This window comes from Varanus komodoensis, unplaced genomic scaffold (assembly GCF_004798865.1).
Source record: "Varanus komodoensis strain SLA01 unplaced genomic scaffold, ASM479886v1 scaffold7_1, whole genome shotgun sequence".
NCBI lineage: Eukaryota > Metazoa > Chordata > Lepidosauria > Squamata > Varanidae > Varanus > Varanus komodoensis.
Window position 1 is genome coordinate 3,841,348 of NW_025336479.1, and position 20,285 is coordinate 3,861,632.

The 20,285-nt window shown below is 46.0% G+C and overlaps 1 protein-coding gene across 2 annotated transcripts in view; it reads left to right on the forward strand.

Moving 5' to 3' along the window:
* Positions 1-20,285, forward strand: part of MGAT5B (alpha-1,6-mannosylglycoprotein 6-beta-N-acetylglucosaminyltransferase B) — a 208,237-nt gene that overhangs the window by 167,273 nt on the left and 20,679 nt on the right. The window contains exons 11-15 of one of the 2 annotated variants that reach the window (XM_044453886.1): positions 3,721-3,851; positions 5,483-5,488; positions 13,446-13,601; positions 16,602-16,748; positions 17,651-17,767. In XM_044453886.1, coding sequence (XP_044309821.1) covers positions 3,721-3,851; positions 5,483-5,488; positions 13,446-13,601; positions 16,602-16,748; positions 17,651-17,767 — 557 coding nt within the window. The remainder of the gene's footprint in view (positions 1-3,720; positions 3,852-5,482; positions 5,489-13,445; positions 13,602-16,601; positions 16,749-17,650; positions 17,768-20,285) is intronic. The other variant, XM_044453887.1, reaches the window with a different exon arrangement.

A 20,285-nucleotide genomic window follows, 5' to 3' on the forward strand; every position in this document is an offset into this window, starting at 1 on the left:
AGCATGGTATGGAGACGGACTCCAAGGTGGGAGACCAGAAGATGTCATATGCCTGACCCCTGGCGCCCCTTCCTTTGTGATCAAGTAATTAAGCCATATTTCCAGTCAATGGCTTTGTGTGTGTGCAAACTACAAGCAAGCAAGCATAGCTTCAGGCTACAGTCAGCATGCTCATGTAATCCAAAGAGACCTGTTCTAGGCAAGGGTTCATAATGCAGAACCTCATCAGTTTTAATTTGTATCCTCCATCAGAATACAATGAGAATTGTTATGAAAATGACCATGTCTGCTTTGGCCTGTCCTTCTCAAGCTCAGTGGGCCAGCAAGTCCATCTCTCAAAACTCCTCTGCCCACATGGTCAGCTCCCTGGCTGCAAGACCCTTTGATCACAGAGTGACCCTGCATGACCTTTTCACCCAATGCCTGACTCCTGGGTCTTCTATTTCCACCCCTTCTCCTCTTTGTTAGGAGCCTGCATTCTCATGGGTATAAAAGGCTGACCTCTGACATATTAAATGACAGCTGGACTTTTTCTTCCTTGTCCCAGACATTCTTTTCAGTCTCCTGCTCCATCATCCGTGGTGCTTCACCAGCATCTTCAACTTCTACCACTTCTCCTGACTCAGAATCACCTCCTTTGTCTTTATGGGGAACATCATCAGAGGTTCTGGACCCAATCCCCACAGGAGAAACAAAAGGAAGCCCTACACACAGCATATATTTAAATTGTGGAATCCACTGCCACAAGATATATTGTTGACCACCAATTTGGATGGCTTTAAAAATGTTCTACTTGTGATCTTTCCACAGGCAGATGATTGACCACTGTGTGTACAGACTAGATAGGCCTTGGTCTGATTAAGCGCTGTGTGAGGATTAACATATACAGAAACGTGTTGTCTTTAGAGGCAGCCAACTGTCCTGAGTGGAGAGAGGGACCCTAAGTCAGTGGTAGAGCCCAGGCTGTAGATGCAGAACATCCCAGGTTTGATCTCCAGGTAGGATAAGAGAACCCCTGCTTGAAATCTTGGAGAGCCTTTGCCAATCAGTGTCCATAACGTGGAACCAGATGAACCAATGATCTGACAGAGTAGAGAGCAGCTTCTCGTGTTTCTATCAGCCTGGCTGAGCTTGAGCTGATAACTACAATTCCTGTCTTACTTGGGAAATATGCCTGCACTGGTGTCATTTCATTGTGAACCCAAGTATGACAAGCACCAACACTGTACCATTTCGAAGTAAGGTCTTTTGCAGTGACACAGAGTAATTCATAGTATTCCACACCATCTATAAGGGCCAACTAAAACATCTTCCGCATCATGGCGAGCTTCTGGTCCTGTTCTTCAGAGTACACCATGGGCATATCTAGGGATGTTTGAGGAACCCATATTGAGGGTGGGAATCCATCAGATTCCCTAGGCACAGTTCCCCAGATTTGGGGCTGTGCATCCAACCTCCCGGTGAGCACACCAAGCATTCATGTGGGCACTCTCCAGAAAGCAGTCTAGCTCAAATACTTCACAAGCAGCCTCTCTTTCTGTGCATGCGACATGTAGCCTTTGTTTGTTCTGCATGCACTGCAGAAGAAGGTTGAAGCTTGTGCTGTCCATGAGCATTTGCAGACTTCCTCTTGGCTCGGCTTGCTTCTAAGTGAGGGCCTTGCACAAGAGGTAGCTTGATAGACAGAAGAGGGCCCGATTCCAGGACAGAGCATTACAACCCTACAGACATCTGTAGATTTCGACTGGTGACGCAGAACTTCCATTTTTATTTTACATAGCTATTGTCTAAGTGGTTTTAGTCTTTCTCTTTGCCTTGTTTTTTCACATACATCTGCCAAAAAGGACTGTTTTCCACCACTTTTTAGACTCACAGCAACTTGTGAGGCAGGCCAGGCTTAGACAAAGTGGATGTCCCAGGATCACTCAGTGAATCTTACAGTTACATGGGGATTTGAACTTGCATCACTCCAGTCTAGTCAAACCACAGCACTGGCTCTGATAAACACAAATTGGCTGACGGTGACATTTAGCTGCAATCATCCAAAAATTCCTCTGTGGGACTATTATTCCAGCACTGTCACAAAAACTGCCCACTTGTTGGAGGAGAATTAACCATAGAAAAACAGTGAGGTTTCAGAGGTGGCTTGTTTTAAAGGGACCGACTAGAAAACTTGGTTGCAGCTCAAGATTACATGCAGGCAAATTAATGGAGTGCAACTGCTTCAAAGACTAGTCTTGAAGACAGAAGCGCTTTTCACACAACACGCATGGCAGGGGAGCGGGGAGCAGGCATCGACCTCCTGACCGTCACTTGTTTGCCAGACTGTGTGAACCGATTGACTGTGTGACTTGGGGAAAAGCGGACTTCCTGCTTACATGGACAAGCTCACGAGTGTTCAGCTTGTACACAGACACATGGTTCTGCAGTGTGCATTTGTTCACCAAACACGTGCAGTGAAGGATTAGGGCAGCAGGATTGGGGCTGCCTCTTCATGACCCATCTGCATGACCCTTGATATGCTGCATAAAAAGGCAACACATCTAAAATGAAGACTAAACGAGCAGCTCCAACTTACTTGTGATGCAGGTTTTCCCTGGAGAGAGGATGGCATTTGAAGGGCCTTGGGATTTAAAAGTGTTTTTTGTCCCCATGATTGGTACTGCTGTTTTGGGGGTATGAGTGTGTGTGGAAGAGTGCCCTTTGTTTTTTGGATCCCTTTTGTGGCCTTTCAAAAATGTATCTACATCTTTTTAGTGCAGGGGGTAGAAAATACATGGTGCTCAGCCGTTATGCTGCAGCTCCCATCATCCCCTGGCATGCTGGCTATGCTGAAGCAGGCTGATGGGTGTGGCTGTCCCCACCTTTCTTTTATTGGTTATGGATGTATGCTAACTCCAGACCCAAAAACAGAAGCAGTGGCAGGGAAGACACCTTCTCTTGGCCCCGGTTGATGGAAATTATAACCCATGAATTTCAGAGGCTGAATTGCACACATGGAGACTGTAGTTGCCTTGACTTTGCAGGTAGCAAACCATAAAATTTGTTGAATGCATCCTCCAAGGCAATTCAGCTTTAAAGTAATTCTAGTCCTCGAACATCTGGAGTTGTTGAAAAATAAAGCTGTTAAAACTCCAGAGAACTATGATGAGATTATACCCAGATTTTTAAAAGGTTCTGCCAAAGTAGGAATTCTCAGCCAAGAGTTATGGATTTATAAAAATAGCATTTTCTGGGTTAGTTGCATTCCTGTTCTTTCGTTTTTTAATTGCCCCCCCTGCTGCAGACAGCCCCCTTTATGAGATGTCAGTGTTGTTTAATGAGAAGAAAAGTTTAAGTATTTCTTGGTTATTCTATTATTAAATCAAAGATACTGTGTAATGGAGGGTGTGAAATCTCAGTGGAGTCATTTCTAAAATTAATGCACTGACTTGTAAATTAGCAAAGCAGATCTCTTGTGAATTATCAGAAAAATTGTGCTGTGCTCTTGGTAGGAGATGTGGGAGGACCGATGTAACAACATGGCAGGAGGCCTGGGGTGGTGGCAAAAATTAATGCAGCCGTAATGGGGACGGGGTGAGGACTGCCTCCGTGAGACCCTGGGCAGGGCAGTCCATTGCAAGAGGACCATTCGTGTTGTTACCAAGGACAGAGACAAATCTGTGGAAAAACCCCATTAGCACACGGACAGTCAAATGCGTGTATATTTATTTTCCACAGCTCATACACCTGACAATTCCTTCATGGGTTTTGTGTCTGAGGAGCTCAATGAGACTGAAAAGCAACTGATTAAATCCAACAAAGCTAACAACATGGCGGTGGTTTATGGAAAAGAAGCCAGCATCTGGAAGGTGGGTGGCCAGCACTGACATGAATACTTTGCCATGACAGACTAAAGGAATTGCAATGGAAGAAGTTTCCAGTAGTGGAGAAGAAAATTGCTAAAAAGTGGTAGAAAGCAAAAGTGTCCTACATGTTTTGTGGCTGCAATACCATGCAAACTTACTTGGGAGTAAGTCCCATTGAATGCTGTGGGTGAACATATCTAGCCCTAAATTGGGCTATAGGTTGGGGTATATAAATTTAATAAATAAATAGAATGCATCTATAAAATCATTTGAGCTGATTTCCAAAGACATGGGCCATGTAGAAATGCTGAACCGTTGATTCTGGTGGCCTTTTAGAGTAATATTCCCAGAGCAAATGTAGGCCCAGGTCAGTTGCTGGCCCCAGTTTGCAAAAGTGGGGCAGAAGTTGCTGCCATTGGTTGGGCTCATGGTGAAGAGATTGTAAGACAAAAGAGTTAGCATGAGGGCAGCTTGGACCAACATGCTATATCTCCACAGACCACCGCACTTTGGATGTCAAGTGCTGGGAAGAAGCATTCATGTGGGAGGGCAAAGCACTTCCCCCAGTGGCTGTGGATGATACTTCTCCCGTTCATTCCTGTGCCCCTTTGTCCTTCACATTCTCACGCAGGCTGGGATGCCACGTTCTCCAAGGTGCTGACCACCAGCGGGAGCTTTGCCAGAGCAATTTGAGACCTCCCTGGAGGACAAGTCAGTGGCCAGCAGTGGTGCAGGCTGCATGTTGCTCCCCGCAGGAGCAGAGGCCCCGGCCCCTCAATATGAGGGGCTGGGGAACAGCGGCAGGGGAGGGCTCCCGCTCTCTTGCCCAGCCTGTCGGCCTCCCCGCAGCATCTGCTTCACCACCGGAGGAGCAGGATGCTGGATTAGATGCCACTCAGTCTGCTCTGGAAAGGCTTTTTCTAGGTTGTCCTTCAAGCAGGTGTGCTATGTATCTAGTACGCATACCGCATTCTGTCATAGTCCACTTCACCCCCAGAGGTGGAGTGAGACCCTGGGATCATGGCAGTTTCAGGGGGCTTGACAAATTCACAGAGGACCGTTTTATCACTTGCTAATGGCTAATGACCATTTATTTATTTATTACATTTCTATCCTGTCTTCTTTTACCTCCTGCACGTATATCAAGGAGGTCTACATGGACCTCCTCCTCTTCTTGAGCTTATCCTCACAACCACCCAGTGAGGTAGGTTAGGCTGCGAGTCAGTGACTGACCCAAAGTCACCCAGAAAACTTTAGGGCTGAGTGGGGACTAGAACCCAGATCTTCTGAGCCCCAGCCCAACTCCCTAACTGCTATTCCGCATTGGTTGTAGCTGTTAAAAGGAAGTTCCATGAATTCCACTTGTTTGGGAGGCTTTAGGGAGGCAGGACTACTGCTTTCACACCCTGCTAAAAGCTTTATGCTATACATCTTATGGGAAGCATTGGGTTGGTAACAGCTGGAATCCTGGATCCTGTGAAAGCTTGGTCAGATCCAAAAGAGCCCTTATAGTCATGACAAACATTCTGCCACTTTAGATCATCTGATAGCTTTTTCTTGCATTGTCATTAATGCAGAGGAACTAATTCTCTTCCCTTCTTGCTTCTCTCTGTGTGCCACCCTGGGATTTCCAGTTGCAGGTACAGTAAAAGGCAAATTATTTTAAAGTATGTGTGTATCCAGCATATTACAGTAGATAGAATGGTGCCTCGGTGCTGTTTCTAAGCAGTGTTCAGCTTTGAGCATCCATTGCCTTTGACAAAACGGAATGTCATTTGAATTACTACATGGAGCAAACCTCAGATGAAGGGGGCGGGGTTGGAGCAGCTTTTGATTAATTTATCTTGTACCTTGTTAGTATAACGAATCCATGTCTTCAAACTGCTGTATCACAAGTTAATACACACACATGCATATTGAATGCAGGTATATTATTTATATCAATACAAATGTTTGTTTTGACATTTTGATTTTGTAATGAAGTAGAAAATATAACAGGTACAGTTTTAAAAATTTACAAATACTTCATTAAACCTTCAGAGTAGCTTTAATTCCAGTCTTTACTATGTGAAATCCTAAATGTCACAATACTGGGACAGGCGACAATCACCAGCAGAAAGACTATGTTTGGGCAGGCTGTAGCTGTGATTTGCTATGAAGACCTAAGTTTTGTGGAAGATGTGTCTCTTGCCTCAGTTGTGAAACCTTTGTGCTTTACAAAGAGATACTCATTCCAAAATGAAGCCTTGGATACTAATCTAATGTGAAGCTTACTAGAACGAGTCCTGAAATATGTGACCAATAGCTGGTAATTACTCTTGAAATATTGATATCATCATCCCCATCACAATGAAGTGCAGGCTTTGTTCAACTACAAGCTCCCACACAGAGAGAATTAGATCTTTTAAGTTAAATTGTGTGCCTTCCAAGTAGGCTTAAACTGCAGGTCCTCACTGTTTGGAATTAAACCCAGTTTGTGGATGCCTTTGCTTTTTTCCTCTGTATCATCACTTTTTTTCTACACATGGCTCCCTACTTTTGCTTTCTACTTTTGCACACGTGCAAAAAGGTGTTTTCTTCCTTTTAAACACACCTTCATTTTTCAGAAAAAAGCAGGTCAGTGAATCCTTGGGTATAAACACAAATTGGGTCTATTGACTCCCTTAAAGAGCTTTTCCATCTCTTCCTTCCCTTGCTCAGTTTCTACCTTATATAAACAGTGTGTACCTCCAATTTGAAAAATATCCTATGCATCACCCTATGGTGGTTCCTAGGACAAAAACAGTATACAGAAAACCACAAGTAGCCACAATAAAGGGGGCATTGGACGGCTTTAAGCAATTCTGCTAAAGCACAAGCTTTAAGCAGAAACTATGGAATTTCTTAGAAATTATTATACTTGTATTCACCCTAATTATCTTTGCCAGATTGAGTGGTATCATGCTCTTTATGCAACACATATTACAACTTGGCTATTCATTGTGTTCAATTGGTTTAAGAGAATGGATTATGTACTATATGAATGTGTGTGTGTTTATAAATTTGCACATGTACACATATGCATTCCCTTCATATTTAAACAAGTATTGTATCTGTGACTCATCCATTCTTAGAACTTAATACCTGATATGAATCTGCTTCATTTTATTGCTCTGAAAAAATACAAGCCCTACTTTGTACTGCAAAGGATTATCTCAGTGGGCTTTTTTATGTGTTACGTCAAAAAAGAAGAAGATGATAGTTTTCCTCGTATATGCTGTGCTCAGTGATACATTGCAATGCAGCCTGTTTCCTGATGGCTCAAAGGTCATGCTTAGACTGACTTTCTCTGACCAGATTCATTCTATGTAACCTTTTCGCTTTTGTGAAGGGGATGGGGGACTGAACCCCCCTCTGCTCATTCAGCAGGCTCTAGTATGAGAAATAAACCTTGTAGTAGAGAAGTCAATTCCAAATCCCTTTTGAGTACACCAGACGCTGCCGGCTGGCACGCTCAATATGTGTTGGAACAATTTGATATGTTGCTTTATGAAATAAAGACTTTTACATCTTTTACATCCACGGGGATAACTTACAGCTCTTCAGATATTTCTGGACTTCAGCTTGCATCAGTCCTAGCTAGCATAGCCAATGACGAGGGATGATGGGAGTTGCAGTCTAAGATAGCAACACCTGGAGGGCCAGAAATAATCCAGCCCTGCTTTATCTGTTTCCACACGCATTTAGTTGGGAGCTGGTGCCACCCTCTGTTGGGTCAGTTTCATTTCCTTCTGTTCCTGGGAGACCCTTGGCCACACTGGACAGTGTCATCTTTCCCACTTCAAGGGAGACGCGGTTCCGCGTCACCGTGTGCTGTGTGCATGTATGGCTAGACCCAGCACACCCCAGCTGCAGCTCCAGGCAGGCAGGCAGGCGGGCTTGGGCTTTGCCAGGTGTGAGTGGATCCGCGCCCCATCCCACGTGCCACTGCAGTGCTGTCCTGCAGCACGTGGCCCAGGGACAAAACCAGGGGCGTTTTAGAGTCTGCCGTACCCACAGTGGGATCGGAGCTGAAGGGCTGGTGGAGTCCAGACTGGCCTCTCTGGTCCTGCCCCAAATAGCCAAATCCTGCAGTTCCACCCATCTCTAGCTGTGCCATGTGGCCTACCCGGTTGGGCGCGTAGTCTGCCATTTGACTGCCCATGCTCATACTTGGTACGCGATGCCCTCAGGTGTAGAAAATGCTGCACACTTAGAAGGGCATCCCCCCTCTGCTGCAGGACCAAACATGTTGTCACCATGAATGGAAGGCTTGGATCCAGGACCTGCCTTCTGCAGAAGGAAGGGCTCCCATTGTGAAAAAGCGCTCCACCCAATTTTGGGGGATCCCCCTTCCCCCTACACCACAGCGCACCCCACACAGCAGGGTCCCCGACTCTCTGGACCTGCTCGCGCATGCTGGGGGACCTGCCTAAGTAGCCCTGCTGGCATGGCTTGCCATGTCGTGCAGATCCAGCAAGGGTGGCTCCTGGCCATGGTTCACAGCCACCCTAGAACACAAAGCAGCCCATTGGTGGGTGAAATGGGCCCCTGACTGGGTTCATGCAACATGCTGGGGGTGGGTGGGCCAGTGGCGCTTAGTGTATAATCTGAGCCTCTCTGCTTTCTGGGTTATAAGCTACCCTGAGGTGGCTCATAAACCACCCCACAGTTGTTGGATTTAGGAAACCTGCAGTAGCTTAGCATGTCGTTCACAGCGATTGCAAGGTGGGCAGAGGCTTCCACCATGGCCTCCCTGAGGGAGGGCAATCAGAAAGTGGCCCCTGCCCTGTGTCTGCCTCCCCATCGCTCAGCCTCTGCTTGGCTCAGCTGAGCCCAACCATGGCTGAGCAGCAGGAAGGGAGGGGCACCGTGTGCTGTGCTTCCAAGAGGTTCATCCCCAGGCTGTCTTCCTGGCCCCACACTCTTGCTGGTGCTAGAAAAGCAGGAGTCTGCTCTCTAGCTTGGTGGGCACATGGAGCAGGGAAGTGGATGGCCTTGTCCCCGGGCAACTTTAATCCCTGGGCTTAAAGTGTCGTCTGGACCTGCCCACCATGACTTATCTCCCCCTCCATGCTTGTGTGAACCGGGTGTCTGTACAGCGTTTTCAGAGTGGTGTGGAAATTGAGTGTGGAGAAGTCCATTTCTGCCCGTGCGGTTGGTCGATCCCGCTTCAGTCGGGATCCAGCGTGATGCACAGATGGATATTGAGATGGCTCCGCATCCACTAGCCGTGTCTTTCGGCGGCTGCAACATTCGTGCTGTCTCCATAACAGCTTGAGGCTTGGGGCTGCTGCTGTCAATGGTGCAGGTGAACAAGGCTTGACAAAGCGTGGTCAGGGCTCTCTCCCCCTCTCAGTCCATGAGAACTGATGAGAAAAACAGGCGTGATGTTTCTGTGGAGGGAAGTAATGTCTTACTGCTGGGCTCGGGTAAACATCACTTCTGCCTCTGCCCCCCACATCACAGTATAATGTTGCGGGTTTGGGCTATTTAGTGCTGATGAGGAAATTGGAGATGGGGCCAGGGGGAGGATGAAAGGAGGTCTATTCTGCAAAGGGCAATGCTGAGCACAGCTGAATCCAAAGGGGAAGGTGCTTCTCTTGGGCAGGATTTATGCTGTTAGGGGAGGAAGATCCACACTTGGAAACATGGCATGACATGTATTGATCTGCAGTCCTGCTCATTTGATAGTGAACTTGATAATGAAGTCCTTACCAGGAGTGTGCTATTCTTAAAAGGTAGCGTCAATGAACTCCAGAGTTAATCAACCTAATGCAGGCAAGTTGCATTCCCAACAGGCAGGGTGCTAGAAGCTGCAAAACAAAACCTGTCTTCTTTTGCTCCCACTTAAATCTGTCTCTTTCCCTGCAATGAAGCAATCAAGCAAGGGAGAAACAACTGTCTCCCTTATCCAGGACCTTAGTTTTCCAAGGTGTAGGTAATCAAGAGGCCATCCGCTTCTGCTGTGCAATGAACCCTCCCCAGCCTTCCTCCGGGGTTGCGTTTGATGTGTCCTTTGCAGAAATCAAGGTAGTTGCGACCTATGTGTCATGAAAAGAAGAGGGCACAGATTTGTGTTACATGTACAAATGATAATTTATATGTATAAATGCAAATTTAGAGATAATTACTGCAATTTACATCGAAGTACAGCATGTCTCACTGTAGGGGAAGCTTGTGCTCAGCAAACTGTTGTGCCCGTTCAATTTATGCCCAGGTGCAAAGTGCTGAAGGGCAACTTCATAGTCCCCTGTTGGTCTCCCTTCTGGTGGTCCATTAAACCAGGCTTGGGACTGGACAGCCCATCAAACAGAGGACTGACCTTTGCAAAGTATGACACCAGGCAATCCTCTGTCAAGCTTGTGCCATACCCACAGCGGCCATGGTTCAGGATCAGGTGCTATTGGGTGCTATGATGCAACATCCAAAGTAATTTCATTGACAATGCATTAAATGAAATTAATGGCTTATACTGTTGATTTAAATACACTTACATAAGTAATTAGAGTGTTGGACTGGGTTCAAATATCCACTCAGCCATGAAACTCACTGAGTGGCTTTGGACCAGTCATGGACTCATGGAATTGTTGTAGAGAGAACATGGAGAGAAAATGGGCCACGTGAGTCATCTTGGGCTCCTTGGAGAGGATATAAAAATAACAAATGTATACATGCTCTTCTTGCAGGCAGCGCTTCCTGGCGAGAACAGGCTTCTTCCCGGGTGATTTGCCTAAAATATAGCTTGCGCTCTGAGATGGGCCCCTGAAGTGCAGTGCCGAACAAGCTACGTCTCTCCTGCCATGGGGACCGTGGGAGGCTGCCCCGAGCCAGATCTGGCTGTCGTTCCATCTAGGCCAGCATTGCTGACTCTCCGGGGCAGTCCCTCTCCAAGGCCTCACACGCAGGTCTGCTCCATCACCTGCTACCCACTCCTCTAAGCAGGAGCTGCTGGGCTTGAGCCTGGGACCTTCTGCCCGCAGAGCGTGTGTTCTGCCCAAGAGCCATGGCCCTCATGGCCTTTCAGTCACTTCTCCTCTCTCTCTCTCTCCATCTCCCTCTGCCTCCCACTCCCCACCCGGTGGGCTACCAGAAGAGGGTCAGTTACTCCTGCAAAAGGGCTGAAGTGGCTACTCACAGAAGGCTTTTGAAAGTCAGCCAAAGGCTAAGGCCAGCAGAGTGCTCACCCTTGATTTCTAGCAGGCAGAGCCTCCTTCTCAGAGCAGTCTACCAGGACATCATGTGATCAAAGGCAATCTTATACCAATGGGCAGGACTTCTCTGTCAGGGCAGGACACATATTTTATGTATTGTAAGTGACCTAGGAAGGCCTCAGCAGTTATAGGTGGCCTAGAAATACACATGTAAATAAATAAATAAATATCTCTTACAGGTTTGGGACAGGGCAGCATGACATATATTTTATTTATTTATTTATTTATTAAAACATTTTTATGCCGCCCCATTCGCCGAAGCCTCGGGGCGGCTTACAACAAAAAATTAAAATAACATTTTAAAATATATACAATAAAATACAAATATATAACATAAAACATACACTATAAAACAAGCCGCCCTGGCCAAATAAAATTCAATAATATTAACATTTAAAATACTGCTTAAATAAAAAGGTCTTCGCCTGGCGCCGAAAAACAAATAACGACGGCGCCAGGCGGACCTCTCTGGGGAGCGCATTCCATAACTTAGGCGCCACCGCTGAGAAAGCCCTCTTCCGAGTAACCACCCTCCTAACTTCTTCCATGGAGGGCTCCTGGAGAAGGGCCTCTCCCGCCGATCTCAGGGGGCGGCTGGGCATATAAGGATGTAAGCGCTCCTTCAGGTAACCAGGACCCAAGCCGTTTAGGGCTTTATAGGTCATTACCAACACCTTGAATTGGGCCCGGACTTCAATGGGAAGCCAGTGAAGCTGACGGAGAATTGGAGTCATGTGAACATAACGTCCAGTCCCCGTCAGCAGCCTGGCAGCTCTATTTTGGACCAATTGAAGTATCCGGACCGTCTTCAAGGGTAGCCCCACGTAGAGCACGTTACAGAAGTCCAGACGGGAAGTCACCAGCGCATGTGTCACTGTCGCAAGGCAGTCATTCTCCAGATAGGGGCGCAGCTGATGAATTAGCCGAAGCTGGAGGAAAGCGCTCCTCGCCACTGCTGTTACCTGAGCTTCCAGTTGTAAAGAGCAAAGGAAGCCATATTGAACTGTAAGGGTTAGGATTAGGGCAATATGTTTAAGACCATGGAAAAAAATATTTAAAAATAGTGAGAAGGTTTCAACTTCCCCAGGACTCCTCCTCGTTGAGCAAAGCAGGGGTTGGGGGAGATGGCTTGTAGTTCAAGCCATGAAGCCAGCAGTGGCCCTAGTCTTTGGCCTGAGGAGCAAAGGAAGAGCTCAGAATTAGTTGGATTTGGCTATCTAGGTGTGATGCAGGAACAGAGACAGGCAAACAATGGCTTCTTGCTCATTTTTTGAAAGAATAAAATCCAGCAGTGACCTGGATGTGTCTTCAACCTCAGTTGAAATGCCCAGGTGGCTTGTTAGGTAGAGAACCAAAGGAAACAGGAATATGACATTTTATATTAGCAAAGTTGGCGATAAATCATTTTCATGATGTTAAAAAGTCAATATTAGCCAAATTGGGTTGCATTAGCTATTGGTTGGAGATATTGTAGCTTCAAACTATAAAGTCCTACCTTTGAATAATGAGAAATAATCTTTTTCCAATTTTAGGGCCCCAATTGTCAAATTTAGTATTCTATGAGGCAGTGCAAAAAGCAAAGGCAGCTGTGTTGATCCATAAGAAAAATTCCAAAAGACAGAGGTTTTTTATTAAGAATGACCAACGGTGCAGTATAAGTTCAGATTCCGCTAAGGAAGCTGTGGCAAAGAAACCCAGACAATGGCTTATTTCCCATATTTGTAAACATGGCAGTGCAAAGCACTTCCCCTAGATTGTTGCAATAATCCTCACAAAATCCCAGCAAGGCGAAGCAGCATTGTTTTCTCTACGTTACGGAGCGGAGGGGACCAATTGCATAATCCCATCATCCGCTTATTGTTGCTCATAGGCAAGGTGAGACTCTGAAGCAGGAACAGAACTTCTCGCAGCTCATCCACTAAGCTGCAGGTGGGGAACGTGTGGCCCTCTGTGTATGGTTGGATTGCAACTCCCCTCATGCCTAGCCAGCATGGCCAGTTGTAAGTGATGATGGGAATTGCAGTCCAGTAGCATCAGGAGGGCTGCACAAGCCACATCTCTGATCTAACCACTGCACTAGTGGATCTCTCATAATTTCTATCCAGAGTACATTTCTCCTCACTTGATCATTTGTTTCACTAGGGTAAGGTTGCCAGTGTGATGTAACTTATTTATGTATTTTTTTCAAATGTTTTTATCCTCTGCCCCCAGAACCACTTAAAAGAATCAATAATTAGACAGTCCTCACCCTCAGGCCTACAATCTTTAAAAAAGGAGGAGGCAAAAGAGGGCTCTTCTCGCAGAATCAAAACCTTTGAGTCTCGCAGGCTCAGCTAAGTTTCCCCACATTTCTCTGCTTTCCCAGGGCAAAGAGAAGTTTCTGGCTATCCTGAACAAGTACATGGAGATCCATGGTACGGTTTACTATGAAACCCAGCGTCCACCTGAGGTCCCAGCTTTTGTGAAGAACCATGGCCTTCTGCCGCAACATGAATTCCAGCAACTGCTGAGAAAAGCCAAGGTATATGCCAGAGACAAGAAGACTGTCCAACCCCCAGACCTCTCTAATTGTGTGTGCATGAAGGAAAAACCTCATTCAGCAATAACCATTCCTTTTGTTGTAGCATCACACAAAGGAGCACAATTTAGATGAAGAGATCATTTAAAATGAGTACATTGACTATTGTTACAACCAGGACAACAGAACTCCTGGGGGAAGACAAGGAAGGACCCTTAAGCGGTCCACAAGCTCACAGGGAGGCCACCCTGTACATTCCAGTTGCTTTGAACCCCAAGTCTCATTAGCCCCTGCCAGCATGCCCAGTGGGCAGGAATGATGGGAGTGGTAGTCTCTGCAACTAGTGGTGGTTACTTGGTTGCTGCACTTGCTATCCCATGTCTTTCGGCATAAGCAGAAAGCCTGCAAGAAATGAGAACATCCCACAAGTGGCTAAATCCTGAAGGATGTGGGGAGTTGGAGTCTGGAGTGGGGGCAGTTCATAAGATAGACACCTGTGGGTTCTGAAATCCTTCCAACAAAGTTCAGCTGGCCCCTTGGTGGGCCCTCTTTTCTGCCACTGGGCATGGGCCGGATTGCTTAGTGTGCACAGCTGCACTAGCACTGGGCAGCCGGGCCTAGCTGCTTCCAGTATGCTTGTCAGGGCCAGTGTGCCAAATTTCAGTGGCAGCAAGACCTAGGACCCTGGGCCTGCCTGGAGAACCAGGATGGAGCATTCCCATTTTAATTTTATTTTTGAAAAGAGCGTTCTCAGTTGAATTTCATGCAAGCTGCAGGAAGCTCAAAGGGACAGGCAGAGGGAAGGTAGAGAAATGGGAGGGAAACAGAACTGAAAAAGATGAAGTGAGGGAAGGACTGGGGAGCCCCCTGCAAATGGTCAGTCCAGACCCCAGCAAGAGTGATCTGGCCCTTGCCCAGGGCTACCAAGCAGGGGGAAAGAGGCAGAGAGAAGGGTGAGCCTGCAGGAGGTGATCTTGGAGTGCAGGAAGTCCTCAGCAGAGACTGCTCCCTCCTCCCCTGAATTCCACAGAAGTTCTCTTCTCCCCAGATCCGATCAGTTCCTATGCATGCTAATGATCCGCTTCCACGGCTGGTAATGCGAGGTGGTTGAATCCACCTCTTGTACAAAAGTGGCATAATAGAATTAGGGGAGTAGAACAGAGCAGGGCAGACAGAGCTTGGGAAAAGGATAATCTCATTATGGGAAGAGATAGCTGAAGATCTTACAGATGGATCTTCTTCATAATTACAGAGTCAGAGGTTCCTGCAGCCCTTTAGCTATCTTGCTAGTGGTTCCAAGGAGTTCACTGGAGCATATAATTGCACAGAAGAATTTATTAGAGTTGTCTGTGTTTTCTGGCCCTGAACACCTAAAAGTCTCCAATATATACATTGCTTGCTATGGTTTGCTCATATCTTTAGCTCCTATAGAACATTTTTTACTTCCAAACTAGGGGCTTAGGGTTAGGGTCCCTTCCCTTTTATCAAATCTTTTTGCCACCCCAAATCCCATGATAATCCCAACAGGGCACAATCCACCAATACTCACATAATGTCATAATTATGTGAGCACTGGTGTCAGAATGACATAATAGTATCTATGTCATATCTATTATGACGTAGATACTAGATATGGTTTCAGAGTAATGTCCGATTGGTTATGAGGCCCTAAACAGAGTGGGTGGTAAGTGAAAGAGAGGAAAAATCAGAATGTCTTTTATCTTGCCATTGGGTAGACCTGGACCCCAAAGAAACCACGAGAGGTTAGAGGCTTGGTACACTAAAAGCTGTCAACTGTCCCTTGTCAAGGGAAGCTAGTGTGTCCCTCTTTCACTGCACCAGAGTCTCGGCAACTTGATATGATCAAGTTTACTCAGAAAGTTTGCTCAGTCTGACTGCATTGAATGGCGAGTACCCTCCAGACATGGCGCTTACGAGTGCAGCTGAAGCTATGCTTTTTAGTGCACGATGAACTCCAGCAAGGTGGCTTTGACCATGTACTGAGTGGGTTTTTTTCTTCTGCAAGGTGCTCCTCAATGTGCCAGAAAAAAGCTTTTTCCTGTTCTGGAAACAAGTTGCTCAAAATAGCCATAACATGCCCCTTTGCCATGTGCCCCATTGCGTGATGCCCAACCACCACATGGAAATGGGGAGGAAGCCGGGAACGGCATGTGCGGGGCACCCCTTTGGCCTCCTGGGAATCCCAGATGTCATATTAAATCCTAAGCAAGTTTATAGAGATTTTGTAATTCTTCATGCAGAGATAATTTTTTTTTAAACTGACAAGGCAGTGCTGAGGGATGCAAAACAAGGAGACAGGTAAGCCAGATCCCAAATTTGTGTTTTCCAAACTTCCAGAGTTTCCTAAACCTTATGAAAATGATGTTTCTTTTTTACTAGTGGCTAATTTGAGTTTTTCACATGAAGATAATGATGGTCTCTGGATAATGAATCATTGACAATAATATGTGCAACGTATTCAAAAGCGATAATTTGGCATCTGGCCTAGTCATGAAAATGATACACAAAAGGGTTAATTAAGGACTACCAGTATGCATAAACTAATAGACTAACTGGCTTGTGTGACCATTTAAATGCAGTCCTCTGTGGAGAGGCAATACCAGGGCGAAAAGCAGGACTTTCAGCCAAGAGGTACAAATGACAAGACAGAGTGATGCAGGAATTTGGTGCACCATTAGCTCTCACTGCTAACGAACAGCGATAAGTGCAGCCTGCTGGGCAGGTGAGCCAGTCAGCCATCAATGAATTTACACTAGCCTTCTCCAGGTGTTTGGACTTTAGCTCTCATCTAGAGGTCACCTCCCCTGTTTAGGGAAAGCCGCTTTACCACAATCAGGGACACACACACACACACACCTCCCTTCCAGCAACTTGTGGTACGTTCCAGACCAAACAAAGCGCTAGAGGACAAAATAACTATCATAGTATGAAAAGCCTCCGCTTGTCAAGGATCACTGAAATATCTGAATTTGCATCCTGCAGCTCTTCATCGGATTCGGCTTCCCCTATGAAGGCCCTGCCCCTTTGGAAGCGATAGCCAATGGGTGCGCCTTCCTGCAGGCTCGTTTCAATCCAGCCCACAGCTCACTCAATCATGAGTTCTTCAGAGGAAAACCCACATCGAGAGAAGTAAGCCTACATTTCAGTTGAATAATGACCTGCTCTCAGGAAATGGGCCCCAAATTCATTGGTTCACGTCTAACCCATTTGGCTATTTAAAGCATGCGGATGACACTTGCTTCCTGCTCCGAATGGACCAGGCCTTCTAAGGATCAGTGGGTTGCAAAGCATGGGATGGGAAATGCAGATCTGGGGAAGGAAAGAGTCCTTTGGGGCTAACACATTTATTACATCGTAAGCTTCCATGGGCTGTCATGGATCAGATGTTTTGGAGAACTTTCATGCTTAAGCTTGCCTTAAGTAAGAGACAATTTGACAGCACATAACAACATTAGGAGATGCTCTCCACTTCCTCAAAGGCATTAGATTTAGGAGATTTATTACCATCTGTAATGAGCATACACCCTGCATAACTGTGCTGTTGTGACAATGTGTAAGCATGCAACTAAGTCAGGGCTGCTTCACATGTCACTCTTACACTGTAAAGCAGCTCTTCCCAAAATTGGAGCTCCAGATATTGTTGCACGCCAACTCCTGATCCCTGGCCATGCTGAGTAGGGATGATGGGGGTTGCAATCCAACAATATCTGGGGACCCAAGGTTGGAAGAGCTTGCTCCTAAGAAAGAGAGGGGGGGAGGGAGAGACATTCTTTGTAACATGGATGCTCTTGGCCATACAGGGATTGTTAGAAAACTGGATTACACTTTAATTTCTTTGATTCATGTCTGGATTTATGTCCTCCATAGCTTAAAGACTTTTGTACACGGACTGAAAAGTGTTTCTGTATGATAGGGGTTGCTTCCTCGCTGCCCCCTTTGACAGTAATGCTTTACCAGATCGCCTTACATGTTTGCAGTCACAGTGCCCCCTGCAGGAGTCCCTATCTGATTATTTTCCTTTCCGATTTTAGGTTTCCTCCCAGCACCCTTATGCAGAGGATTTCATTGGGAAACCCCACGTGTGGACAGTGGACTATAATAATTCAGAAGAATTTGAATCTGCTATCAAAGCCATTATGAGGACCAAGGTAATTGCTGGCCAAACTAGTGAAACATTTTTGCCATCAAAGCTGAGCTTGCAGGTCAGTGTTTTTCAAAACACTCCCGAGCAGATTCAGCAGCAACAGTGCCAGATTGAGAATTCATGTGGGTTTGCCATGCATCTGAGTGGAAAATGTAGGAAATCATGAACTGCTAAAGGTACATTCTCATCCTCCACATATAAACTGCTGCACAGGTGGTCAGACCATATGGATTAGAAGAAGTTAGTAATTAAGAAAATACTTTTGGCCGGAAATCTGGAAATGAGACCAATTTTTTGATTTTAACCCCACCCCTCAAAGTTTCATTTTTTAGAATCTTACCTCCCCCTCACAAATACACAACCCCCCCCCCCACCACAATCTAGTATTTAGCTTTTCAAAAGAGGGGAAGATGTCTTTCAGGGACTCTCAAATCGCTTTTGCTTCTTTCATGGCTGTTTTCAGCATTATCTTAAGAAATGCATAAACATTACTCAAGCAGGATACACCATATTTCACACCAAAAATGCACTGCTGGCATTTCCGTTCCCAGTTTTGTCAGGCACACATCTTTGCAATAAAACATATAAGGGTTTTTAAAAAACTGAAGTAACTTTTGTAAGTATTCAAGGACCAAACAGTTAGTGTAGTAACTGTTTGGCTGCTCTCCAAAACACATTGCACATCTTGTTCCGTTCCTCCTGCCCAAACATTGAGTGGAGTGTTTTACCTTGCGTTGTGGAATTATCATATTTTATCACTTGCTCTGCATCAGGGTCTGATGAATGGGGATGAACGCAGGCTATCGTGATGCCTGTGCCACTTCTGCTAGATGTTACCAAGGGGAGGCTCTTAGGGCCAGCAGCCACACAGTTACTTAACCAGTTAACCTCTGAGAAAGAGGAAACAAGGACCATCAGCCACAGGCCTCAGGGTTTTAACGTGCCCATTCCGCAGGTGGGTGGGCTGAGTCCAAAATCCAGGGTTGGCAACTCTTTTATTAGGACAGGCAAAAATGCTGTGTGTGTGTGTGTGCGCGCGCGCACGTGCACACACGCACATGTGAGGGGGGAGGGGGGGAGAGAGTGGGAGAGAGCTGCCTAGTCCAAAAAAAGCAATGCCCAACTTGGTGTTTGTCTCTTTTTCTCACAGATCAGTACCACAGTCTTTATTTTTTCATATTGCCCAAGAACCGAAAGAAAATTTCTGGAGATGTTTCAAAGATTCCTTGCTTCTTTTTCCGTCAGGAGATATTCACAGCCCTTGCCTCCTCTTTCCCTGCCCTGCCACCCAGCTTGGGCTGTAAAAGCTTCAGATAATTCATCTTCTTTAATTTCATTATTCATTATTAGTATTAACAGTGTTTGTATAAGGCCATTCCACAATAAGAGGAAGAGCCCCAAGTGTTTCCTTTTACATGTGGACATTGAACACACTCCATCTTAAAAAATAATTAAAAAATACTGGGAAGGAAAGGGAAGGACCTTCTGAAAAATGCAGCACCTGCTGTGTGATGCAGTTTCTCAAAGCCTTTTAAAATGTATCTGTCATGAATATTTAGCTCCCCAGCAGCAGAAGCCTTTCAAGTTGTCCAGATCATTAAAGTCAATCCTCCTGGAGGGAAGGAATGTGCTGATCTCCAGTTTGCCTGCAATTTGCTTTGGCCCGTGTGCCTGTTGTTACAAAAATTATATGCTGCAAAATGGTGACTCTCGATATCCTGGTCTGGCTCAAACAGTTGGTAGGAGTCAGGGTATTTAATGCAACTGGGCTGTTATTAATAGGGACAGCTTAGGCACCACCGAGAGCTGCTTCACACATTCTGTTGCAGAAACGCAGGCTTGCCTCGGTGTGAACACACGCCAGGAAGCTGTTGCCAGCCCCAGCTTCCCCATGAGCGTACCTGCCCAGTGCATTCCAAGGAAGGTACTGCTCACAGCAGGAACAACGAAGACTCTTGTGGCACCATGAAGGCTCTCAGATTCATTGTGGCACAACCTTTCATGGACTAAAATGCTTATGCCATAATGAAAATCAAAGTTCTTGAGATGTTGCATTCCTCTTACTAGCTTCTGTACCACAAGAAGATTTGCAGATATGTTTGCCACATTTATTACATTTTCCATATATATGGCAAGCATTTTTATCCATAGACAGACAGTGCAGTGCAGCAGGTAGAGTGGTGGACTGGGATTTAGAAGATAGTCTGAAGTGCCTGATCCTACCTAATCTTGGAAGCTAAGCAGGGTCAGGCCTGTTGGAATCTGGATAGGAGACTTGAGTTCTGCATTGAGCAAGGGTTGGACCCAGCTGTATGATTCTATGGTCTGGATTCCAGTCCTTAGTCAAGCAATTCCCTGACTCTCAGCCCAGCCTTCCTCACAGGGTTGTTGTGAGGATAAAATGAAGAGGAGGATTGCATAGCCTGACTTGAGTTCCTTGTAGGAAAAGGGATGGTTGTAAATAAATAATGGAATGGAATGGAATGGAATGGAAATGAAAATGAAAATGAAAATGGTCAAGC